At 37.0% G+C, this 22,041-nt stretch overlaps 1 protein-coding gene across 1 annotated transcript; it reads right to left on the bottom strand.

Annotated features, from left to right (window-relative positions):
• Positions 1–19,897: 19,897 nt before the first annotated feature.
• LOC108911779 lies at positions 19,898–20,488 on the bottom strand. Its single transcript, XM_018716799.1, has one exon. The coding sequence runs from the start codon at positions 20,486–20,488 to the stop codon at positions 19,898–19,900; it is 591 nt and encodes a 196-aa protein (XP_018572315.1).
• Between the last annotated feature and the right edge of the window lie 1,553 nt (positions 20,489–22,041).

A 22,041-nucleotide genomic window follows, 5' to 3' on the forward strand; every position in this document is an offset into this window, starting at 1 on the left:
TTATGAATAAATATTTAATGCTTAATGTGCAATGGAGTAATACCAACAATTTATACATTTTATGACGGCACTGTACACATCTCGACCAGACACCTAAAATTTAAAAAAATCATCAAAACTGATCGAGCGGTTCTCCAGATAGAGATTGGACCAAAATTGAAATGTTGAAGAAAAAAATATCGCTCGCCACGAGAAGGGCGCTCACGCGCGTGCTTGGGCCTGACGCTCCTTTCCCGTGCATACCTACCGTTCATTAACGTTAACATTTACTGCTGCTAACGCGCTTATTACAAGAACTATCTATATAAATTTTATTTTGAAAATAAATGTTTTACCCGTTCTATGTATTTAAAATCAGGTTCCGATAAGTCCAATAGTTAATTAACAATTAAAGTTATAAAAAAGTTATATTGGGAACAAAGAGGCGTAGGTGATTTCCCTTTTTTTAAATGACCGTAAAAATAAGTTAATTTTAATGCAAAAAGAGCGAATTCCCGAGCGATTTTTGCCTGACCCTAGGGCAATTTGTTTATAACAGAGAGTAGTAGGAAGTGGTCGATCGAGTACCCACGTATTTAGTAGCTCCCGTGTTAAATTAATCTAAATCTATTAATAATAATAGTAAGTGTTTTTATTAGTTGCAAAGTGCTTCCAAGACATTACTATAACAATGTTCTAATGCGAGTTTCATTTTATGAAGAGGTTCCACAATAAGCTTTTGCTATTTCTACGGTGCGTGGATCAATTGAACGAATTCTTAAAGCGATGGATTGAAAGTTAATATATCGGACTCTGCTAAATGTCGTAGAATCAACGCAAATGGTCTGGTAGGTTGCGGAGGTCCAGTAAATGGTTTCACTATTATTGTGCTGGTCTGACTGATTCAGATTTTAAAGTGATCCAGAAATTAAAAAACCTTTTATATGTTTATGATTCTTGTCATCGAAAATGCCAAGTTGTTGAAACAACGTCCTTAAACAGTAGCATCTCTAACATCGATGAAAGTATAACCGCTTTGAGGCGGGATTTTGATAAAGATACCCTTATCAATTTCGTTAAAGATTAATATTGATGATTTTTATAAGAGAATGAATGATACACTTTTATCATTCAAGGACAACTTGAATGATTCATTTATGAGGAAAGCACAAGAACTACAGGATTCCATAAGAATATCTCCAAATGTTGTTTCTGCCGGCAAAACTCAACCATCGGTATCGTATGCTTCAGTTTTAAAAAATCCTACTGATTCCAACGCAGTTATTATTAAATGTAAAGATACGTCTCAGTCGTACACCAGAACTAGATCTGATATTCATGTTGATTCTGTTTCTTCAAGAAAGTTACCAATTCATCTGGTTCATGTTTTGTTATAGGTCCAGAAATTCTTATTCTCGGGTTAATAGATCCAAGTTCCTTGATCTCATAGTTAGTACCTAGTTTATTATCAGCTGTTTCAACTTCACAATTTCTTCTTTACTAGAACACCCAGCCACAATACCACGAGACACGAAGACTTGTTTCTATCGGATTTATATTTTTTATGTTTGTTTGCGTAAGCTTCTTAGCAGCAGCTGCGATGCAAATATAAATATAAAAAATGAACTAAGGGGAGTAAAGAAAATATATCTAGAGGTGAACGAACTCATACACATCTTTAACGCATTATTTGGTTTGCATGTATTGTCTCTTTGTGTCAATCTGGTTGTGGAAATACTAAAGCCGTTTGCTAGAAGTCATCAACTATAATTATATGCTTTTGAGGAGTGCTTGGGTCACCATCTTGCTGGTGCTTCAGTCAATGACTTTTTTTATGAAGCTTATTTCGTTGGATTCATGCCAGTCTCACTGACAATAAATTTTGACAATCTTTAAATGTGTCTTTTGGTGTACAACAAGGAAATACAATAGGGCCGTTATTATATCCTACTTGTAGTATAAATGTTATTAAATCTCTGTAAGCATCATATTTTACTGTCTCAGTCCTTCCGAAGCAGTTCGTTCTAATATTAAGATTAATAACGAATGATCTTACTTCTCTTTTACTCTTTATTAAGGTATCAAATGAAGTCAAACAACAATGTTTGATACCAGGAATTTAGGTCTGCAAATGGCATCCAATCTTACAGACAAGATTGCTAACTGCTGGTACTGCGGAAAACAACTACTCTATGAGCAACATGCCCCGACTATTATTCGATTACACCAAGCTAATACCACAGACAATATAGGAATCGGTCATTTGAGAAAACCCACGTCAGAGAAACTACATTTTGAGAAAATCAATAAAAACTGTTTATTTTGTTTTGGTATTTCGGAAAATTAAAATTCTTCTCTAGTCATTTAAAGTGATATCTGCACACTAAGATAGATAAAATAATTGGAGATTTATAAAAAAATGTACATTAAATTTTGTGACTTGTGAGGTTTCTTTATGAAATATTACTTCAAAAATACAAAATGTTTTCATAATATATTGATATATTGTATATAAGAGATAACACAAGACAACTACCAATATTTTAAAGGTCTTCCTTCGCATTTGTGGTTGGCCATTCATAATAGTTATGTAAAAACTCCTAATATTTTTTTTGATCGTCTGGTAAATTTTAATTTTTTTGAGATTTTCCATTTTCTTTACATTAATACACGCTTTACAGGATAGGCACTGTCATTTGGCAAATTCTCTATTAGTAGCAGATATTTTAAATTCATGCCGTACAAGTCCAGCGATGATTTTGCAACAATTCAGCGACACTTCATCAGAGGACGTCATGATGTTTAACTGGTGTAGGGTATAATATTTACAACGTGTTCGTATTGCGCAAACTCGTGAGGAAATGGGTTAATTCATAGACAAAGAGCCCACATGTCTCAGACTAGTGAGCTTTCTCAAATAAACGCTATTTTGAGTCGGTTGTAATTTATTACTGAATGTCTAGACATGTGGGGTTTCTTAATAGAACGATGTGAATACATTAAAAAGTGACGTTTTCGTAATTAACTGCGATTGTATAAAATGTTGACATGTTTCTCAAATGACTGATTCATAGCTTATCACCTCAGACCGTGATTTAAAAGCTGGAAATTGACAACCTAAAAAGGATGCAGCAGGGTCTTGTTAGTCGGCATGCAGCAATAAAATCTAGGGTGGTAACTCTTCTAATCGGTAATAGGAGGCAGTTTTAGGGTGGCTTTGTTGTCAAACAATAATTGCCAAATAAATTTAATGCATTTAATTATGTAATCGAAGAGTTATATGGAACTTATCTTTTGTTTGGAAATGACATTTGTGTTAAATGCTAAATAAAATAAATCAAGTTAGAATTAAAGCTCTGAATGAAAATAAAATGTAACTGGCTTTACACAAAAAAAAAATTAAAAAAACTAAATAAATGTAAATCTAGCAAAAAAAAGTGTGGGTAGGTTTTTGTATTTCGGGTGGATCGGTGGAACGAGGGTAGCGAATATATTCCACAAAAGGGGTTGGCCGATAGCTTCAGTGGAGCCGGAGTGGGTCTACAGCTAAAAGAATGTTATGAAGGGGCCACCCGTTTTTGCAACCCCGGATGTTAAGTTTACCCAATGCGGTGGTCTTTATTCGCTACGGTGCCTTCAATATTAATACACCTATAAAACAAAAAACAGGAAAAAGGCAGGTCCTCTAGAATGAAACTACTTTAAAATATACTCATATATTGTATCAGAGTATACATGTGATCGGATCACTTTATTATAGTTTGCGGAATGCACCAGACGTCGAGCGGATCAACGTCGATCAAGTTCCATGGCTAGTGTACAATTCGTGCCTACTGATCTGGTAACCAGTATTGTTTTGGGTCTTATACGTTAAATGTCACTTCAGCAAATATATCAAATATAAACAAAACAAATATGTATAAATCTGGCAGATTGAGAAAAGCCAAGTAAAAAAAATATTTCCCTTTACTACAGCGCTGTACCAGAGGTTTACACAGGTAGTAAAAATGTATATGTTCGATGGATTATATATGGCACTTGTAAAAGGCGTGACAAAAAAACAAATTAGTAACCAATGCCAGTAACGGGTACCAAATACGATGAGACCAAAAAAGAAAAGGAGGGAAAAAAAGGAAAAAGAAAAAAAGGCCTGAAAAAGAAGAGATAAATGTTCAACATATCTGCAATTCAAAGTGAGAATGTGACCACATGTTGATCCTAACCTCACTACCTACCTAGGTTGTTGATCGGCCTTAAAGTGAAAATTTCTCAGTTCTTCGATATGGGCATTAAAATCCAACTACTAAGGCTTAGAAAAATACCAAAAACATTTATTTTGCCCAGATATTTCTTCCAAAAATCCGCAATTCGCGTACAGCACAAAACGTGGCTCGAAATATCTATCGAAAAAGAAAGAGAGAGAAAACTTCCGACCATTCGACCAATTCCTTTCTCAGTTGTCTAGGGGAATTTTAGATCAACCTGTTGGTACGACGATCAAGGAACATGACAACTGGTGGATAACAACTGACAGCTATTTTCAAACCAAAACAGACTGAGGTTAGTATTTATTTACTTAATTGGATGGAGATTTTTATCAAGTTTTACTTGCAGATAATATGACGACGCTTATATATAGATGGTTTCCCGAATATTTACATGATTCTACCCTAGGAATAAGGTATCTACATAGCCTGTACCACCTATATCAATACTTTCACAAAAAGAAGTTCTAATCAGAAACCAAGAAAGAAGATTGGTTGGTTCTTAGTACCTGAAAGAGTTTAACTAGCTGTATGTCAAATTGAGTGGTCTCCTTTCACTATTGTACTACGAATCACACTAGACGTTATGTGCCTAACGATACTAAAGGTAAAGTAANGGTGTCTAGGTCTTTTGTGTTTGTCGGTCACGTCGGGTACGTAGTCAACGGCTTGCCTGAGGAGGGGATTGTCATGTCTAGCGGCTACGTCAAATCGTTTCTCCGCGTTTTGTCTTATTGTCTGTGTAGCGTTTGTGTATTGTAAGTCTCGTAATATGTCAGTGTTTCTTACGTACCAGGGCGCGTCGTTGGCCGTGCGGAGGGCTAAGTTTTCCACAGCCGGTAATGACTTTAAGTGGCTTTTTGCCGCGTGACCCCACGCCATGGAGGCGTAGGTCAGCTGCGGTTGAAGTACCACTGATGCGTTTAAGTGGACTGTGAGCAAATGGTAGCGATATTAAACTAATAGCAAAAACAACAAATCAAAAGAAAAAAAATAATTAAAAACATACCCAACTGGATGAAGGGCTATGCGATGATAATGCCGGTGAGGGAGAGAGAGGAGGGAGAAAAAATGGGAATTATCAAGGGTCACTATTTTCTATTTGAATATAAACTATATAACCAACTATCGCACGACCGCCGAGGAATCATAAACTCTACTCTCNCTTACCCAACTGGATGAAGGGCTATGCGATGATAATGCCGGTGAGGGAGAGAGAGGAGGGAGAAAAAATGGGAATTATCAAGGGTCACTATTTTCTATTTGAATATAAACTATATAACCAACTATCGCACGATCGCCGAGGAATCATAAACTCTACTCTTGTATCGAACGCGTGTCTCCCCAAATCAATATTTTTACAAAAACTTTTAAGATAAGAATTAATATAAACGGTACATGAAGTGACTTCTACCAATAATAGCTTTAATTAAAAGAAAAGGAATTTAATTATTTACAACGGCTCAAACATTCTCCCGCTCCCCTGAAATATTAATTTCAGTCTCCAGGATGACCATAATCCATTAATTAAAAGGTAGTTGACGTGTAAAGTATACTATTCAATATAATACCTTAAATTTATCTAAGAGAAAGAAATGAAAACTTAATCTAAATTAGCTAGCTAATGAAACAAATACTACAAATAATTAATAATATTCACTTATTGTGTGGGAAGTGGACAAACCTTAACTACAGGACGCTTGAACAGTCCTGTTTTAGTTTTAACAGCGACTACTCTAATAACTCCGTCTTTGTTTGGAAATGTTTCCTCTATAATACCAAGAGGCCACTGCATTGGTGGTATTCCATCATATTTTATCACCACTACAGTACCTGGTTTCATAGGTTCGGTAGTTTGATTCCAACGATTTCGTGTTTGCAGAGTAGTTAGATACTTCACGTGCCATCGACGCCAATAATCCTGAACCATCCCATCAATTAATTGGAATCTACTTAAGCGATTCAGAGGTTCCTTAGTCAGGTCTGGCGTAGGTAAATTTTGAAGAGGAGTTAAATTTAAAAAATGAGCGGGTGTGAAAACCAGTGGCTCAGCTGGGTCAGAGCTGAGAACACAGAGTGGCCGCGAGTTGAATAAGGCTTCTATTTGAACTAAAAAAGTAACAAATTCCTCATATTACAGTATTTGGGAACCAATAATTTTGTAAAGATGTGTTTTCATTGATTTGACATTAGCTTCCCATATACCACCAAAATGAGGAGCTGATGGTGAATTAAACTTCCATTCTATTTTTCGGAAGGATAATTCCTTAGCAAATTGAACTTTGTAGTCTCTAGAATTAATTAAATTATATAACTCATCTAAGATGTTTTTTGCTCCAATGAAATTTGTACCGCAGTCTGAGTGGATTACAGCACAGGGTCCTCGACGTGATAGAAAGCGTTTTAAAGCTTGAATAAAGTTAGCAGTGCTCAGATCTGATACAAGCTCTAGATGAAGAGCCTTTGTCACAAGACAAATAAATAAACAAATATAGGCTTTCTGAGTCACTGCCCCTCTCCCACGACTCAAGGTAATAGTTACTGGATCCGCATAATCCACACCTGTAATAGCAAAAGCCTTAGCTTGCTGTACGCTACAGGAAGGTAAATCTGCCATTAGCGGATATGTGGGTTTTGGTCTAAATCTAAAGCAAAGATTGCAAGATTGTATCCGTTTCCGAACTATACCTCTCGCTGCTAAAATCCAATACCGTTGACGCAACAATGTCAAAACTAAATGTGGGCCAGTATGTAAATTTGTTCGATGATAGTAATCAATTAATAAATTCACAAAATGATCATTTTTAGGTAGCATGTTTGGATGTTGCTTCTCAAAATCTAATTGTGAGTTACGCAACCGACCTCCCACACGTAATATTCCGTCTTTTAGAAACGGTCTTAATTTTCGCAATGAAGAAGAGCATTCTTTACCAGATTTCAGAAGATTGATTTCTGTTGCAAAGTGTCGAGATTGAATTAATTTTATTAAATATTCTTCAGCGTTGGCTAAATCCGATGCCGATATAAGATCATTATTAGGTAAAATTTTGCAAAATCGAAATACGTATACTACTATGTGAAGCATTTTTAACCAAGAGGACCTTTGAAAAATGAATGTATTATATAAACTATCCGTATCAGAATTACTTAAATTCGTTAATGCAACAACCGTTCTTTCATCATCTACAAAATAATTTTCAGAAAGAGATTCTATAGGCCAACAGTTTTCATCTAAATTAAGCCAGGTTGGGCCAGACACACTAACTCTATCGGCTGGGTTTTCAGTTCCACTAATATGATACCAATGGGAGGGAGAAACTAATTCTTGAATTTTAGCTACTCTATTGGCTACGAATGTTTTCCATTTATGGGGTGGAGCGCAAATCCAACTAAGAACAATGTTAGAATCGGTAAAAGCAAAAACGCTTCCTATATGTATCTGCTGACTATAAGTATTTATTACAAAATGTGACATTTTAGCTAATAAATAAGCCGCGCATAATTCTAAGCGAGGAATGGACACGACCTTTAAAGGAGATACCTTCGATTTTGCGCAAATTAATGAAACTCTGACATTATTATTAGTTACTATTTTTGCATAGAGGACGGCAGCATATGCCTTCTGTGACGCATCTGCGAAACCTACTAAAGTAATACTACTATTTTTTGAAATACCCAAATGGCGTGAAATTTGAAAATTGGCTAATGAAGGCAGTTCATTTCTATATTGTGACCACATATTAACAATATGCGAAGGAGGGAGCTCGTCCCAGCCTAATTTAAGACACCATAATTCTTTTATTAATAATTTCGCAGAGTATTACCGCTGATAAAATACCTAATGGGTCGAAATTTCTGGCTATTGTCGATTTCGTTTAGAACATATAAGGTCTTGTACTATATTTACCTGAAACGTTACGACATCAAGTTGGGGATGCCATTGTAAACCAAGAACTTCCAGATAATCAGTTTCAAATTGTTTGATTTGAGAAGCCTGAATGTCCTCAGGAATATCCAATAATAATTCAGGAGAATTCGATGACCATTTAACTAAACTAAAACCGCCTGCATTAAATAAATGGATCATTTCGTTTATTAAATTTTTTGCTTCAGATAAGTTCGAAACACTAGCTACATAATCATCCATGTACATATCACGTGCTACTACTTTCGAGGCTATTGGATAATTTTCAGTTTCATCGTTGGCAAGTTGGTGAACAGTTCGCAAAGCTAAGAAAGGACTCGATTTGACTCCAAATGTGACGGTATTTAACTGATACGTTAATACGGTTCCTTTGAAGAAAATCTCTATAAAATCTGCTGGTATTTTCGATGTTCGGGGAATAAATTTATTTGTCTATACATCTGTCGTATATCAGCGGTCAAAGCAATCTCAAACAATCGAAAATTTAATAACATTGTGAACACATCGGATTGTAATTTTGGTCCAGTAAACAACAAATCATTTAAAGAAAACGTTGAATTCGTTTTTGAACTAGCGTCAAATACCACTCTTACCGGTGTACTAGCGCTTTCTGATTTAAATATACAATGATGTGGTATATAATAACTAGGAGTACTAATATCATTATTGCTTAATTTAGACATGTGATTTTGCATCAAATAATCTTGTATAACTTCATTATAACTATTGCGCAAAGCTATGGATGAATCTAATTTTTTTTCTAAATTGAGAAACCTTCTATATGCCATTGAATATGAATCTCCCAAATTAGACGGGCTTGAGTTAAATGGTAGTGCTACAGTATATCTACCTTGGCTATCTCTAGTATGAGTAGAAACAAAAATCTTTTCACATTCTGAGTCTTCTTTATTAAGAATCGAAGGCCCAGGAATCTCTTCAATCTCCCAAAAGTTTTTTAGTATTTTTTCTAAAGACGGTTCTAAAGTATTACAAAATGTCTGAACATTTTGCGAGAGTTGCGTCGCGGGCACCTTTCCCATGACTATATATCCTAAACTAGTCTCTAATGCTATAGGTGTACGAGGATCACCAGTAATTTTTCTATGTTCTAAAACAAGTGAAAATATTTCTGCGCCGAGAATACAATCAATTTCACCGGGTTTATTAAAGTGATCATCGGCTAAAGGTAAATTAGAAAGATGAGTGAGAAACTCAGACTGAATAGGCAAGTTTGGTAACTCGCCCGTAATTTTTTCAATAACTAAAGCGTCTACGCTATATTTTTTATTAGAATCTAAACGAGAAGCTATAACAAAATTGGTTTTCGCCTTTATTTGATTAGAAACTAACCCAATTCCTACTACAGAAGTGTGATAATTTTGCATAGGTAAGTTTAAGCGTTTCGCACTTTTGCACGTTATAAAATTTGCTTGACTTGCAGAATCAAGCAGGCACCTAATTTTATGAACTTGGCTATACCTATCCAGAACGTTAACAGATACCGTGGATAATAACACCGTGGTAGCACAACTAAATTTCGAAACATTAGTAGAGCAAAGACTATGTATAGAGCCACTAGGTATAGGATTGGCCGTGGTATTATCAGCTAAAGAAGAATTATTGTCTACAGGAGGAAGAACAATATTTTCAAAATGAAGTAACGAATGATGACGTCGATGGCAAGTCGAGCAATTAATTTTTGATTTACAATCAATGATTCGATGAGTCGATAAACAATTCAAACACAATCGGTGCGTTTTAACTAACTCGTATCTTTCTTTAGGGGAACATTTCAAAAAACGCGAACAACGATTAATTCCATGGTCAGTCTGATAACAAAGAACACATTTTTTGTTTGAATCTGCTTTATTGACTACAAATGAGTGTGTAAATTTATTTTTGGATTTAATTTCAGGTTTACTACTACCAAGTTTACTTAAAACGGACAAACCTTTCCCCGATGTATTTAATATCTTAGTTCTAGATTTTATAAAACTAATTATTTCAGAATAAGTTGGCAAAGCCGTTTTATCTTGCCTAAACATTTCAAAACAATCCCTTGTTTCAGGGTTGAGTTTTGATAGAGCTATATAAGATAAGGTAAAATCAAATAAATCCGGAATTCCAACCTTTTTAAGCGCTGCAACAGATGCGTCAAAAGTTTCGACAAAAGAATTCAAGTTAGTGAGAGATTCAGTTGATATAACCTTAAATTCCATTATAGTCTGTAAATACGATGAAGCTAATTGCCTTTTATCCTGGTATTTTTCCACTAATGCTGACCAAATGACATCATAATTATCTCCTCTTGGAGGAATACCAGAACAAACTGTCAAAGCACTATCAGATAATTTACCAATTAGAAAATGAACCTTATCAACAGAAGTTAAATCCTTATTATCGTGAATAAGATTTTTAAAACATTCGTAAAAAACCGGCCATTCTTTTATATTACCACAGAAGCTGGGCAATTCTATGTTTGGTAATCGAGATAACGATTTACTGGGAACCGTTTCATTATGAGCCGTTTGAGGTCTTTCCGGTTTACTAATAATAACCTTTTCAGCTACAGCTTGAATATGGCAATATAATTCATCAACACTATCTAATACAGCAAAATTTGGAGTAAATTCTCCATCTATCTCTAAGGAAACTTGATTTATTTCATCAACAATTTGCTCGAAATCTCGCTTAGTTTGTTCTAAAGATTTATATCTAATTTTAAAATTGTTTAAATCAACTTCGGTACTAACTTTTCGACTAGCCTCGTATAACTGTTGCAGTCGCCTAAAAAGTGTTTCCTTTTTTGCAGTTAAGGCTTTCAATTGTCTCTCCTTTTTCTCCGACATTCTCTAATTTACTAATATCTACTAGTGATACAATTAAGCGTACTAAACTCGTCAACTATGAAATAATTCAGAAATATTTTCCAAATTGTCTAAAGAATAAATCTCGGAAATTCACTACTAAACTAATTAAACTAAATTAAGCAATTTGAATCCGGGAGAAGGCACCAATAAAAATGTTGCGTTTAAGTGGACTGTGAGCAAATGGTAGCGATATTAAACTAATAGCAAAAGCAACAAATCAAAAGAAAAAAAATTAAAAACTTACCCAACTGGATGAAGGGCTATGCGATGATAATGCCGGTGAGAGAGAGAGAGGAGGGAGAAAAAATGGGAATTATCAAGGGTCACTATTTTCTATTTGAATATAAACTATATAACCAACTATCGCACGACCGCCGAGGAATCATAAACTCTACTCTCGTATCGAACGCGTGTCTCCCCAAATCAATATTTTTACAAAAACTTTTAAGATAAGAATTAATATAAACGGTACATGAAGTGACCTCTACCAATAATAGCTTTAATTAAAAGAAAAGGAATTTAATTATTTACAACAGCTCAAACAACCACCTTGATAAGCGTTCGCTTATTCCTTAAACTGAGGGTGTTTCCACCTTTGAGTAAGGGATAGAACCTAGCCCTGGTGGACTTCGCTCGCCCCACCATCTCCACGATGTGCGGTTTCCACGTGACACGCTGGTCCATCGTCACGCCCAGGTATCGTGTTTGTCGATTCCAGGAGATGGGTTCCTGGGATAGTGTCAGTCTGTCGAGGTTTTGTGGGATTTTTCGTTTGGTAAAAAGGATAGCCGAACTTTTGTTGGGATTAATTTTGACTTTCCACCTGTTGCACCAGGTTTCAAGTTGGTCTAAGGAGTTTTGGAGGAGGGAGACGGAATATCTAGGATCTACGGATTGGGATGTGATTGTCAGGTCGTCGGCGTATAAGTATATGTTGGTGTTGGGGGGATGTGGGATGTCGGAGTTGTAAATGGTGTATAGGTGTGGGGACAGGACGGTGCCCTGGGGGACACCGGCCTCCATGGGACGGGTGGTGGAAAGGGAATCTTGGATTTGGATGCGGAATTTTCGGTGGTGTAGGTAGGATTTTATGAGTTTGGTAAAGGATATGGGATATTGGTTGGTGAGCATTTTCATCAGTAGGCCTTCATGCCAAACCGTATCGAAGGCCTTTGCGACGTCCAGGAAGACAGCACCAGTGTACTGTCCCCTGTTGAAGGCCGCCGTGATGTGCTCGGTAAGGCGAAGGATTTGGAGTTCAGTGGAGTGATTGGGTCGGAAGGCGAACTGCTCGTCTGGAATGACTTGCAGTTCTTGGGAGTGGGTTCTTAGACGGGTTAGGATAATTTTTTCTACCACTTTGCTCATAGCCGGGAGCAGGCTAATGGGCCGGTAGTTGGATGGGATGGTGTGATCTTTGTTGGGTTTTGGGATAAGGATTATGTTTGCTGTTTTCCAGCGGGTAGGGAAGTGTCTTAGTCTGAGTGTCGCGTTTGTTATGTTTAGTAGGGCCATGAGGCCCTTGTGTGGTAGTCGTTTAAGTGTCGTGTTATGTATATTGTCGGGTCCGGGGGCTTTTCTGTTTTTAAGTCTGCGTATTGTCAGTCTTAGTTCGTCAGGTGTTGCGGGGGGGATTATGTCATTGTCTGGCTCTCTGTCGACGCGTCGGGCCGCGCGCTCAGCCACTATCTCGAATTCCTCGTCTTCGTCGGGCAGCTGAGGCAGTCTACACTGCAGTTCCAGGCTATCGGCGAAAGCCTCGGCCTTTTCCTGGTTCGTGTAAACCACCCCCACACTACCGTGGATTGGAGGAATTTTACGGCGAGCGGTCTGTCGCAGGGCCCTCTGCGTTTTCCAGAGGCTGTTGTCTTGTGGATCCAGCGACTCCAGGTGCCTAGCCCAGTTATCCTGGGCCAGTTCATCCAGAGCCGCCTTCACCCGTCTGTTAAGTACGTTTAAGTCATGTCTGTGTCGGGGGAGGCGGGTGCGGGTGGCAAGCCGTTTCGCACGTCGTCTGTCACGTATTAAGTTTTTTATGTCATCGGGGAGGGTGCCCCGGGGGTTTGTCAGTCGGGGGACAATAGTCTCCGTCGTAGTCTGAGTCAGGGCGTTTTTAATGTCAGTCTCAAGGGAGAGGATTGCCGCCTCCAGATCATGGGTGGTTTCGATGACTGGGAGCGCCATGTTTCCTTGCATTACTGTTCGGAAACGCTCCCAGTCAGTGAACCTCCTCGTGAAGGTGCCTTCATATCTCTGTCTTCGCCCCAGATCCAGAAATATTGGATTGTGGGCGGAAGACCCTTCGTATTGGGTGGATATTTGGGCATTTAACGGTATAGATTTTAAGAGGGCAATGTCGATAACGTCGGGGCGTCCTACGGGTCCGTAATGTGTCGGTTCTGTCGGTCCGAGTATAGTCAAGTCGTCGTGTCTGTCTTGGTAATTCAGCAGGACGCGACCTCTTGTGGTCGTCGTCCCGCTGTGCCATATGGGGGACTTCGCGTTGAAGTCCCCGATGGCAATTGTCTGGGGCCAGGAAAGGATTTTGTCTAAGTCATTGTCAAGTAGTGGTAGTCTGGGTGGGTGGTAACAGGACACCACCGCAACGTCTCCATGCCGTAGCGATCTCACCGCTATCGCCACGGCCTCTGTGTTTTGAGTTTGGAGCCGCTGCAGCGGATAGTGGTCGATGCACTTCTTTACTATGAGTGCAACACCACCCCCGTTACGGTTTCTGTCATGTCTGTATATGTCATAGTCAGGGATGGAGGTACGGGATGCCTCGCTGAGGTAGGTCTCCTGGACAGCCATAACGTCTATGTTTAGACGGTTCAAGATGTCCACGAGTTCCGTTTTTTTGGCCCGGAACCCGTCAAGGTTCCAGGACGAAATTCTCAGCGAGGAGGGTTGGGAGGGCCGACGAGCCATTAGAAGTCGAATAATTTTTGCATATTCGACACCATGGTCGTCAGCTGGACGCAGAAGTCCTGAAGACGCTTTGTTGCGTCAATCAGGGCCGCCGCGCCCGGTTGGGAGGGTGTCGTGTCTGTGTGTGCGTGTGGTGAGGTGTTGTGTTTTTGTTTTTGTGTGTTTTGTGTTTTTCTGGTCATGTCAGCGTATGTGCGTCCTGGGGTTGTGTTTGGGGTGGGTAGGAGGGGCTGTCTGTGTGTTTGTGTAGTGTTTTGTGTCGTGTGTGTGTCTGTGTTTTGTGTTTTTGTGTTTTTAGCTTTGGGGTACTGAGGGCACCCCATATAGCTGGCGGGGTGTGGCCCGGCGCAATTTGCACACCTGGCGGGCGTGTCTTTGGCCTTTTTGCATACGTGCGTGCTGTGGTTTTCGCCACATTTTACGCACTTTGGCTCAGCTGTGCACCGGGTCTGGCCGTGGCCGAACCGCTGGCACCGGTGGCACTGTGTGGCAACCCGCTGCTTTCGCTGCAGCTCTACTCGAACCACGAGCGAGCAGCAGCGGGTTACCTTCAGGATGTCCTCCTGGTCCTGTGGGGCCTGAACTAGGACCAGGGGCATTTCCTGTTTATTTTGACGGCTCGCCATGCGGTGCACTATTGCGCCGGGGAACCCTTGTCTTGCGAGGTCGAGTTGGACCTCACTTGGCGAAACACCCGCAGGTATTCCGCGTATCACCACCCTCAGCGTTTTTTCTTCGCTGAGGGTGAAGGTGTGGTACTCCTCGCCTTTGTCTGTCAGTGTCTTTGTCAATAGTCTGTGGTCATTAGGTGTGTTTGGGTATATGGCTATACCGTCTTTAGTCAATTTGGCTTTTGTGTAGTTAATGTTAAGTGTCGTGAGTATTTTTTGTACTTGCGTCCACCGTTCTTGCTTTCGCAAGATTACCGGGGGGACTTGTTTGGTTTTGTCTGTCTGTTTTTGTGTGTTTTGTGGGGTGTTTTGTAGGGCGCTTGTGGAGAGTTTAGGTGTCGGGGGGCGCGTTTGTGGTCGTGTTTTGTTTGTTTCGTCTGATTTTTTATGTCTTGGGGCTTCGTCCTCGCTAGAGGTTGCCGCCGTGTTTTTTGCGTTTCTCTGTGCGTGTGTGTGCGGGGTATGTGTGTGGGAGGGGGGGGTGTGCCTGTCTGGGGTATATTGTCTGTCATTTGTTTGCTGATGAGTTTGTCGAGTTTTTGGTGTAATTTAGTGGTGTTTTCGTCCGAAATGCTGCTTAATAACTGCTACAGTTCAAATGTTAATGTAAATAGTACAGTGCAGAAAGTAAGAAGGTTATACATAGAGATGGACAAAGTCATACAAGCTTTCAACACAATGTTTGGGTGGCCTCTGTTGAGACATACCCCCACTGATGACAAAAGCACAAAGGAGGGCCTGGAGACAGAAGGAAAGAATTAGATTGTCAACAATTAATAAATAGAAGCATTTTTTATTTTTTTCGTTTATTTACAAATGTTTAACGATTTTAATATTCAAGGGGTTTGCCGCCGCCGCCAGTGCTGTAACCACAACTGCCGTCGCATTTTAATTTTAAATATCTTTGCTTTGTATAATAATATCAATAAAAAATACATTCAAATTTTAATGTGTTTCATTTTAAATAGGTTTGTTAGTGAAAATTTGACTAGAAACTACTATTATTAGAAATTTAAGGCAAACTTAGTAATATTTTAATAAAAATATAAGGAATAAATTCTAGTATTATGGCACTTTCTAATGAGAAGTATATGATTCTTAATAAAATAGAATTCGAGACAAAAGAGGGAACCACACAAGAGGAAAATAACATCTTTTTTTTGTCGCTTATTTTTTTTACATTTTTCGAAATTACATATCTAACTGAGTTCGATAGTACATATTTTCACCTCCCGTCCTTATGTAAAATTCTCCGCTACCACCACTAGTGACTTACAAAATAATCGTAATAGTATATTATGCAACAAGTTTTATAAACGGCACTTTAGTAACGAGTTTGTTTAGGCACGAGCGGAGCGAGTGTTTAATAAACGAGTGACTAGAGGAGTTTATAAAACAAGTTGTATACTATACTTTTTCTACGTCCAAGACAACAATGAATATTGAAACGTTTACGTGTCTTTTATTAAATCTGCAACATTAATCGTAACATAAACATGTATGTAATATAATCTTACTAAATTAACTTATTTAGGTAAATATACATTAACAGTTAAATTAGAAAAATTACTACAGTTATTGAAAGAAACCATTGACGTTCCCGAGTTTTTTCCATCAAACTGTTTTATTTGATTGGAACTCGAAATAACAGTATTTTCAGAGCTATTATTGCAATCCAAACTTACTGCTTCATTGTTGTCAAAATTTATGTTTATACTTTCAGCAATGTCAAATTCAGCAATATCAAAGTTAGAATTATTGTTGGTATTTCTGATAGGACCTTCCGAAGTTTCAATTATATTTTCCGTGTTTTCAATGGAATTTATAATTTTGTTGGCAGTTTCAATTTTATTAGTGAGTGAATGATCAATATATGCCTCTGCGACGGTAGTGGAGCGCCACCCTCCATGGCGCTTGAGGGCAGTGATGTCAGCTCCAGAGTCTACTAATATAGTGGCCGATGATCGTCTTAGACAATGGCCTGTATATCTGGTAGGGTCTGGCAATTTCAAAAACTGGGCAATCTCTCGGGCAATGTTACCAAATTTGTTTATTCCAATAGGCTGTTTCGTACACTTGCCTCGTTGATAGTTTAAAAAAAAACGGGTAACGTTAGTAGGCAGATTTGAGGGGCGGAGTTGCATGTACTTTTTACAAGTCTTATAGAAGTTTCCTCCGATGACAAATTGCCTTTCCGTTTTAGTTTTAGTGTCCGGAATGTGGACTAAAAAAGCTGTACCTAGGTCATCAATATCCTTTGTTTTGATTTTCATTAGTTCTTCTCGCCGGCAAGCCCCCATTACTCCAAAAATCATTGCAACCTAAAGCAGAAAATAATACATACCGATATTTAACGCATATGAACAGTTTACCTTTGTGAATAAAAATTTTTCATCTGGTGCTGTAGTTATAAATTTTTGTATTTGCTGGGATGTTAGAATCTTGGACTTTTTTGGTTTGTATCCATCTGATGTGCGTTTCAAAAATGAACACAATTTTGGGTATTTACTGATGTCAACATTGTTTTTGAGGTTAAGTGTTGAACGGAGCATGGAATATATCGCCCACAAAGAAGATGGCTTCATACTTGCTGAAAGTTGTTGAAAGTAGGCGAGCAAAACGTTTTCGGAGTACATTTTTATTTGCTTTTCACTGCACCATTTGGAGAACAGATTGTAAGCCCGTTCGTACTGAATTCGCGATTTCTCGGGCAGCAAATTATTGGTGGCTCTAATCGCTTGTTCTCTAATTTTTGGGGGTGTGGCGGTAAATTCTTCATTTTCTTGTTCAATTGCTTCCATTATCTTGCAAATTACGAACCACTTACAAATGTAATAATTGCTTGTCAAAAGTCAAAGTTGACGTTTCGTTCGTCCATCACAAGACGTGACTAAGAAAACTTCGGCCCGTGATTAATAAGGCGGGAACATCCGAATATGGTTCAAACAATGTTTAATGGGTTGTCGTATTTAAACTGATATTTAGCGTACCGATTGGCCGTGTAAAATGTGCTGTTTTAGAGATGGGAGTAGAAAAAAAATGTTTAGTACCATCAGTTCATAGCTCTTTATTACCGCTTTAGAACAAAAAAAGTTCACCTTTCCATCTGCTCAAATAACAGAAAACTTAAAAGATTATTCCCTTTTTCGTCTGTACCACCCGAACGGTGGGTCTGATGGCGAACATTATATGAACTTTTTTTCTCTACTGGACCACTTATACAACATACTAATTTTATAAAAATTGTACGATTCATTTCGTTTTTTAAATTTTTAATTTCTATAGAAAAATTAAAAAATTTGATAAGGTACTGTAACTTTACTTATAGTTTTATTTCACCCAAATATGTTATATGTAGGTATAGGTAATCGAAAATAATTTAAATTTTTTCAATCAAAATTTAAAAAATGTGACCTTGACATTTGGTCTTGAGCTGTTTTTGAGAAAATAGCATTGAGCGACTCCAAACTAATTAGTGCAAAATACACTACATTCACGTTAGTTTTCGACAGATTTAACAAAAAATCCGAAAACTTTGAGAAAAACTGTACTTTTTTGAAAAGTTATGTCAATTTTAGAGTTAGATTTTTCCCGACTACAAATTCGAAAAGAGCGTGTGTGACCATCGAGAACTACATTTTCACATTTTCACTTTAATTCTGGAAATAGAAAAATTTATAATAATCTTATTTTTCGATATTTATTGCTTGTTACTGTGAATAAAAGAAGGAAATGATCTTTTTGTACTGTATTTATTTAAAAATTATAATTATATGTCATGAATTTATACTATGTCACTTTTATTAATCCAAGAATTATGTGTCTTGTCTAGCCCTAACCATTTCACGAGTAGTTTACCATTTCGGTTTCTTCTGAGGACTTTTTCAATTAAATAGAAATCGTGATGTGTAGTTTTCTGAATTTCCTCTTCATAAAAGGCTCCTTGAATTTCTTGATTGTTTTGATCTTTCAAAAGATAGGTAGTTGGATTAGTCCTATTAACCTTTCTTAACCTCGTTGCTCTAATTTGGTGTGTAAGATTTACTAAATGCCTTTCTATATTTGCTGATTCTTACATAATCCCCGACTTTAAACTTTACTGGTTTCGGATCGACGGTTTTTAAATAGCTTGTAACAGTTTACTAATAATAAACATTAGGGCATTGTAAATTGCAAACCTTTGGACAGCTCATGTCAAATAAAATGAATGCATTTAAAACATAAGATGACATCTGGTATAAGAGATTAAAAGCAAATTGTAGTGCAGAGACGGATGGTATACACTGATTTAAACAATAGTAAAAACTAAGTAAAGATAAAGTTTTTTGGGGAAACGCCGAGCGACGAGGGGTCTGGCGAAATCGCGAGGACAGAAGATCTAAGCTACCTAGTAGAATATATGAAAGACAAATTATTAATGTAAAATAATATCTTTTACAATAAGAAGGCCAAATAACAACTAAGGTAATTAAACCCATTTAAATTAACAAATATTTAAGATTTTTATATATCGATTTGATTAATTTATATTTATTGTAAAAGAAACGAAACTTAAATAAAAAGGTTATTTAATACTAATATTAATCTACTAGAATAATTTCAACTCTATTAATTTCTTATGTATTACCAACTGTTCTTTTATATCAGGTGCATGCATTTATTTTAGGACTTTTTTAATTTTCTTCTTTCTTCGTTCTACAATTTTTCCTGTTTAATCCACAAACAACGAACATTTTTGGAAAAACTTTATTGTTAAAACTCCAACTTGAAAGTCTGGGATTTGTGCTGTTTACTATTGCATAGTGGATTGGTTTGGCATATATTTCTATATTATAATTATTATTACTTATTATTCAATTGCAACTCATGTATTATTTTATAAGCTTTACTAGGAAAACAGCTGTTTCTCGAGTACCTAATTATCATATCATTTTTTGCTAATCTAATTTACTTACTTTATGTAATTTGTTCAAAACTAAATTCTACTTTACTCAATTTATCATTAATTAAATTATTGCTGAATTAATTTATATTAATATTAAAATTTATAATAGATATTTATATTGCATTGTGTTATCTATTATTTGTGTTGTTTTGTAATCTCCCAATCCTTGTCAATTTTATTTGACTGGCGCCCATGCCTACTATATTCTCAACAAATTAAAACAAAAAGAAAATCTCAATTAATCCACGACCAGCCCCCGACATTGGAGCAACCGTTAGCAACATTATTTGTAACTAAAAATAAAAATAAGAGTATTAAGGTTGCAGGCTATAAGCTGTTTGCAACAGTTTAGTATCATTTTTGTTATTTACTTTAATGGGATCCAGACCATGCGTTCGATGTTGTGTCTCATTATACCTGTTCACAATCTCCGGTAATATATTTATCCATTTATAAGTCCCTTGAAGGCTGAACTGCTTCCACATTAAGTTTTTCAGTGTCCTGCTTATCCTTTCCACAACACTAGCTTTTAAATTTGAGTACATGCTGTAATGATTAATTTTTAATTGTGTCATCAAGTTCTTAAATTCTTTATTGTAAAACTCCGTGCCTAAATCTGTCTGACAATTATGTGGCATGTACTTCATCTGGGATAAGATCTTAGCCATAGCATTACTCACTTCTTTTGCGGTTTTGCGTTTAACAGGTTCCACCCACACAAACTTGCTAAATATGTTTATAACGACAAGAATGTATCGGTAACCCTTGTTAACATAAGGTATCATTTCTACCAAATCTGCTTGAATTAAATCATTTAATCCTCTAACTAAAACGTGTCTTCTTCTAAATTTTTTTCTAGCTGGCTTATGGAGTTCGTTTACTACTACTTCTTTGATACTAGACATTCTTTGCTATAGGACACTGTAAAACTATTTTGCATATAAAGACGGATGTCCTAGTACGACATCGAAAAATAATTTATCTCCTTTATTTATAGTGCGTCCAATAAGACTTTTCATCTTAAAGGCTGATCCGAAATTAAGAAACATGTCACAATCGGCTGGACAAATATCTACATATTCGATTTTTCCATATACCGGAAAAATATATTCTTCTTTTTTATTCTCCAACGTATACCTATTCAATGCTTTGTTTTCAAAACCATTTATCTTTAGTATACATTTACTGTGATGTAACGATGGTTCGCAAATGTAAAATGGGGCAGATTGTGGGGAAGATATCATATTTGGTGAAACATAAGGAACAGATCTGTCTTTTAAAATATGTCGACCAAATTTATCGATGGGCATGTTTTTCAAATAACAGTTTATTACTAAATGGGGTTTATTTCGTGAAATTTTTTATTTTATAATATTTGCCTCTTTGAGCTCGTCAATAATCGCTATCAGTTCGTTATTGTGTGAATTATTTCCAGCCATTTGTGACGCTATCAACAACCGCATTCTATTAATTATCTCATTAGGGTTATCGAAGTAGATGTAATCGATTTTATTATTAGATAAGTCTGACAATCCACCTTTAGTGTAAGATTTTAGCGATTGTGTTCGACGTAGAGGTTTATTTGGTGGAGGAGGTTTGGAGAATGGTTGTGTGTGTGTTGTCGATTTCAAAATTCCCTTTTTTATTAGATACGGTCTAATTATTGTTCTATATTTTTCTGTTTGCGTCCCCTGAATCTGCTCGTCAGGTTTGAGGTTTCTACGGTATGCATTAGACCTATTTAAAATATCCATATACGAGGTGTGACAATTAAGTAATGAGACTAATCCCATAAAAACCGTATATTTAAAAATTATTCTACAACTCTGCCATCCCCTTCAAAGTAGTCCCCTTGGGCAGCCTTTTGTTTTAATATGGTTCTGGACATACTGCGTTGCCTGATAGAAGCAACGAGTCACACTTATAACCATTTTGGTCACGCCTACGCTATCGGCGTTGATATTGTTATAGTCAACACATTTCAAGTGCTTCAGTCAACGGTAAGTTAGATGTTACTTTATCAGTTTCTAAATTGTAGATAGTATTTTTATCTGAGACAAAGTATTGAATAGGTGCCGTTTAATTGTGATTGATAAATTGTACAAGTGTAACTGCTGTTTGTTTTTTATTTCATAATTCATACCATAGTAATAGTCGTACCTGAAACACTTGGCTACATTTTCCAATCCACTCCAATTTCGTAATGAAATTATTACACCCAAATCAATCAAGTTGTAATATCTTTAAGAGCCTTTCTATTAACTAGTAGACAATTTCTATTACTACTAGTTGTCGAGTGTACAGTTATCAGGGAACAAAGTCACGACAAAGTCATGTTCAAAAAGCCGATATCAGTTTTTCTGTGTGCTTTTGGCGCGGTACCGTGGTACGACTTCAAAGAAAACACCTTCATTTATCCCGTACTGTCCAAGATTTATTCTGCGCTATTAGTCCTTCT

This window comes from Anoplophora glabripennis, unplaced genomic scaffold (genome assembly GCF_000390285.2).
Source record: "Anoplophora glabripennis isolate ALB-LARVAE unplaced genomic scaffold, Agla_2.0 scaffold732, whole genome shotgun sequence".
NCBI classification, from domain to species: domain Eukaryota; kingdom Metazoa; phylum Arthropoda; class Insecta; order Coleoptera; family Cerambycidae; genus Anoplophora; species Anoplophora glabripennis.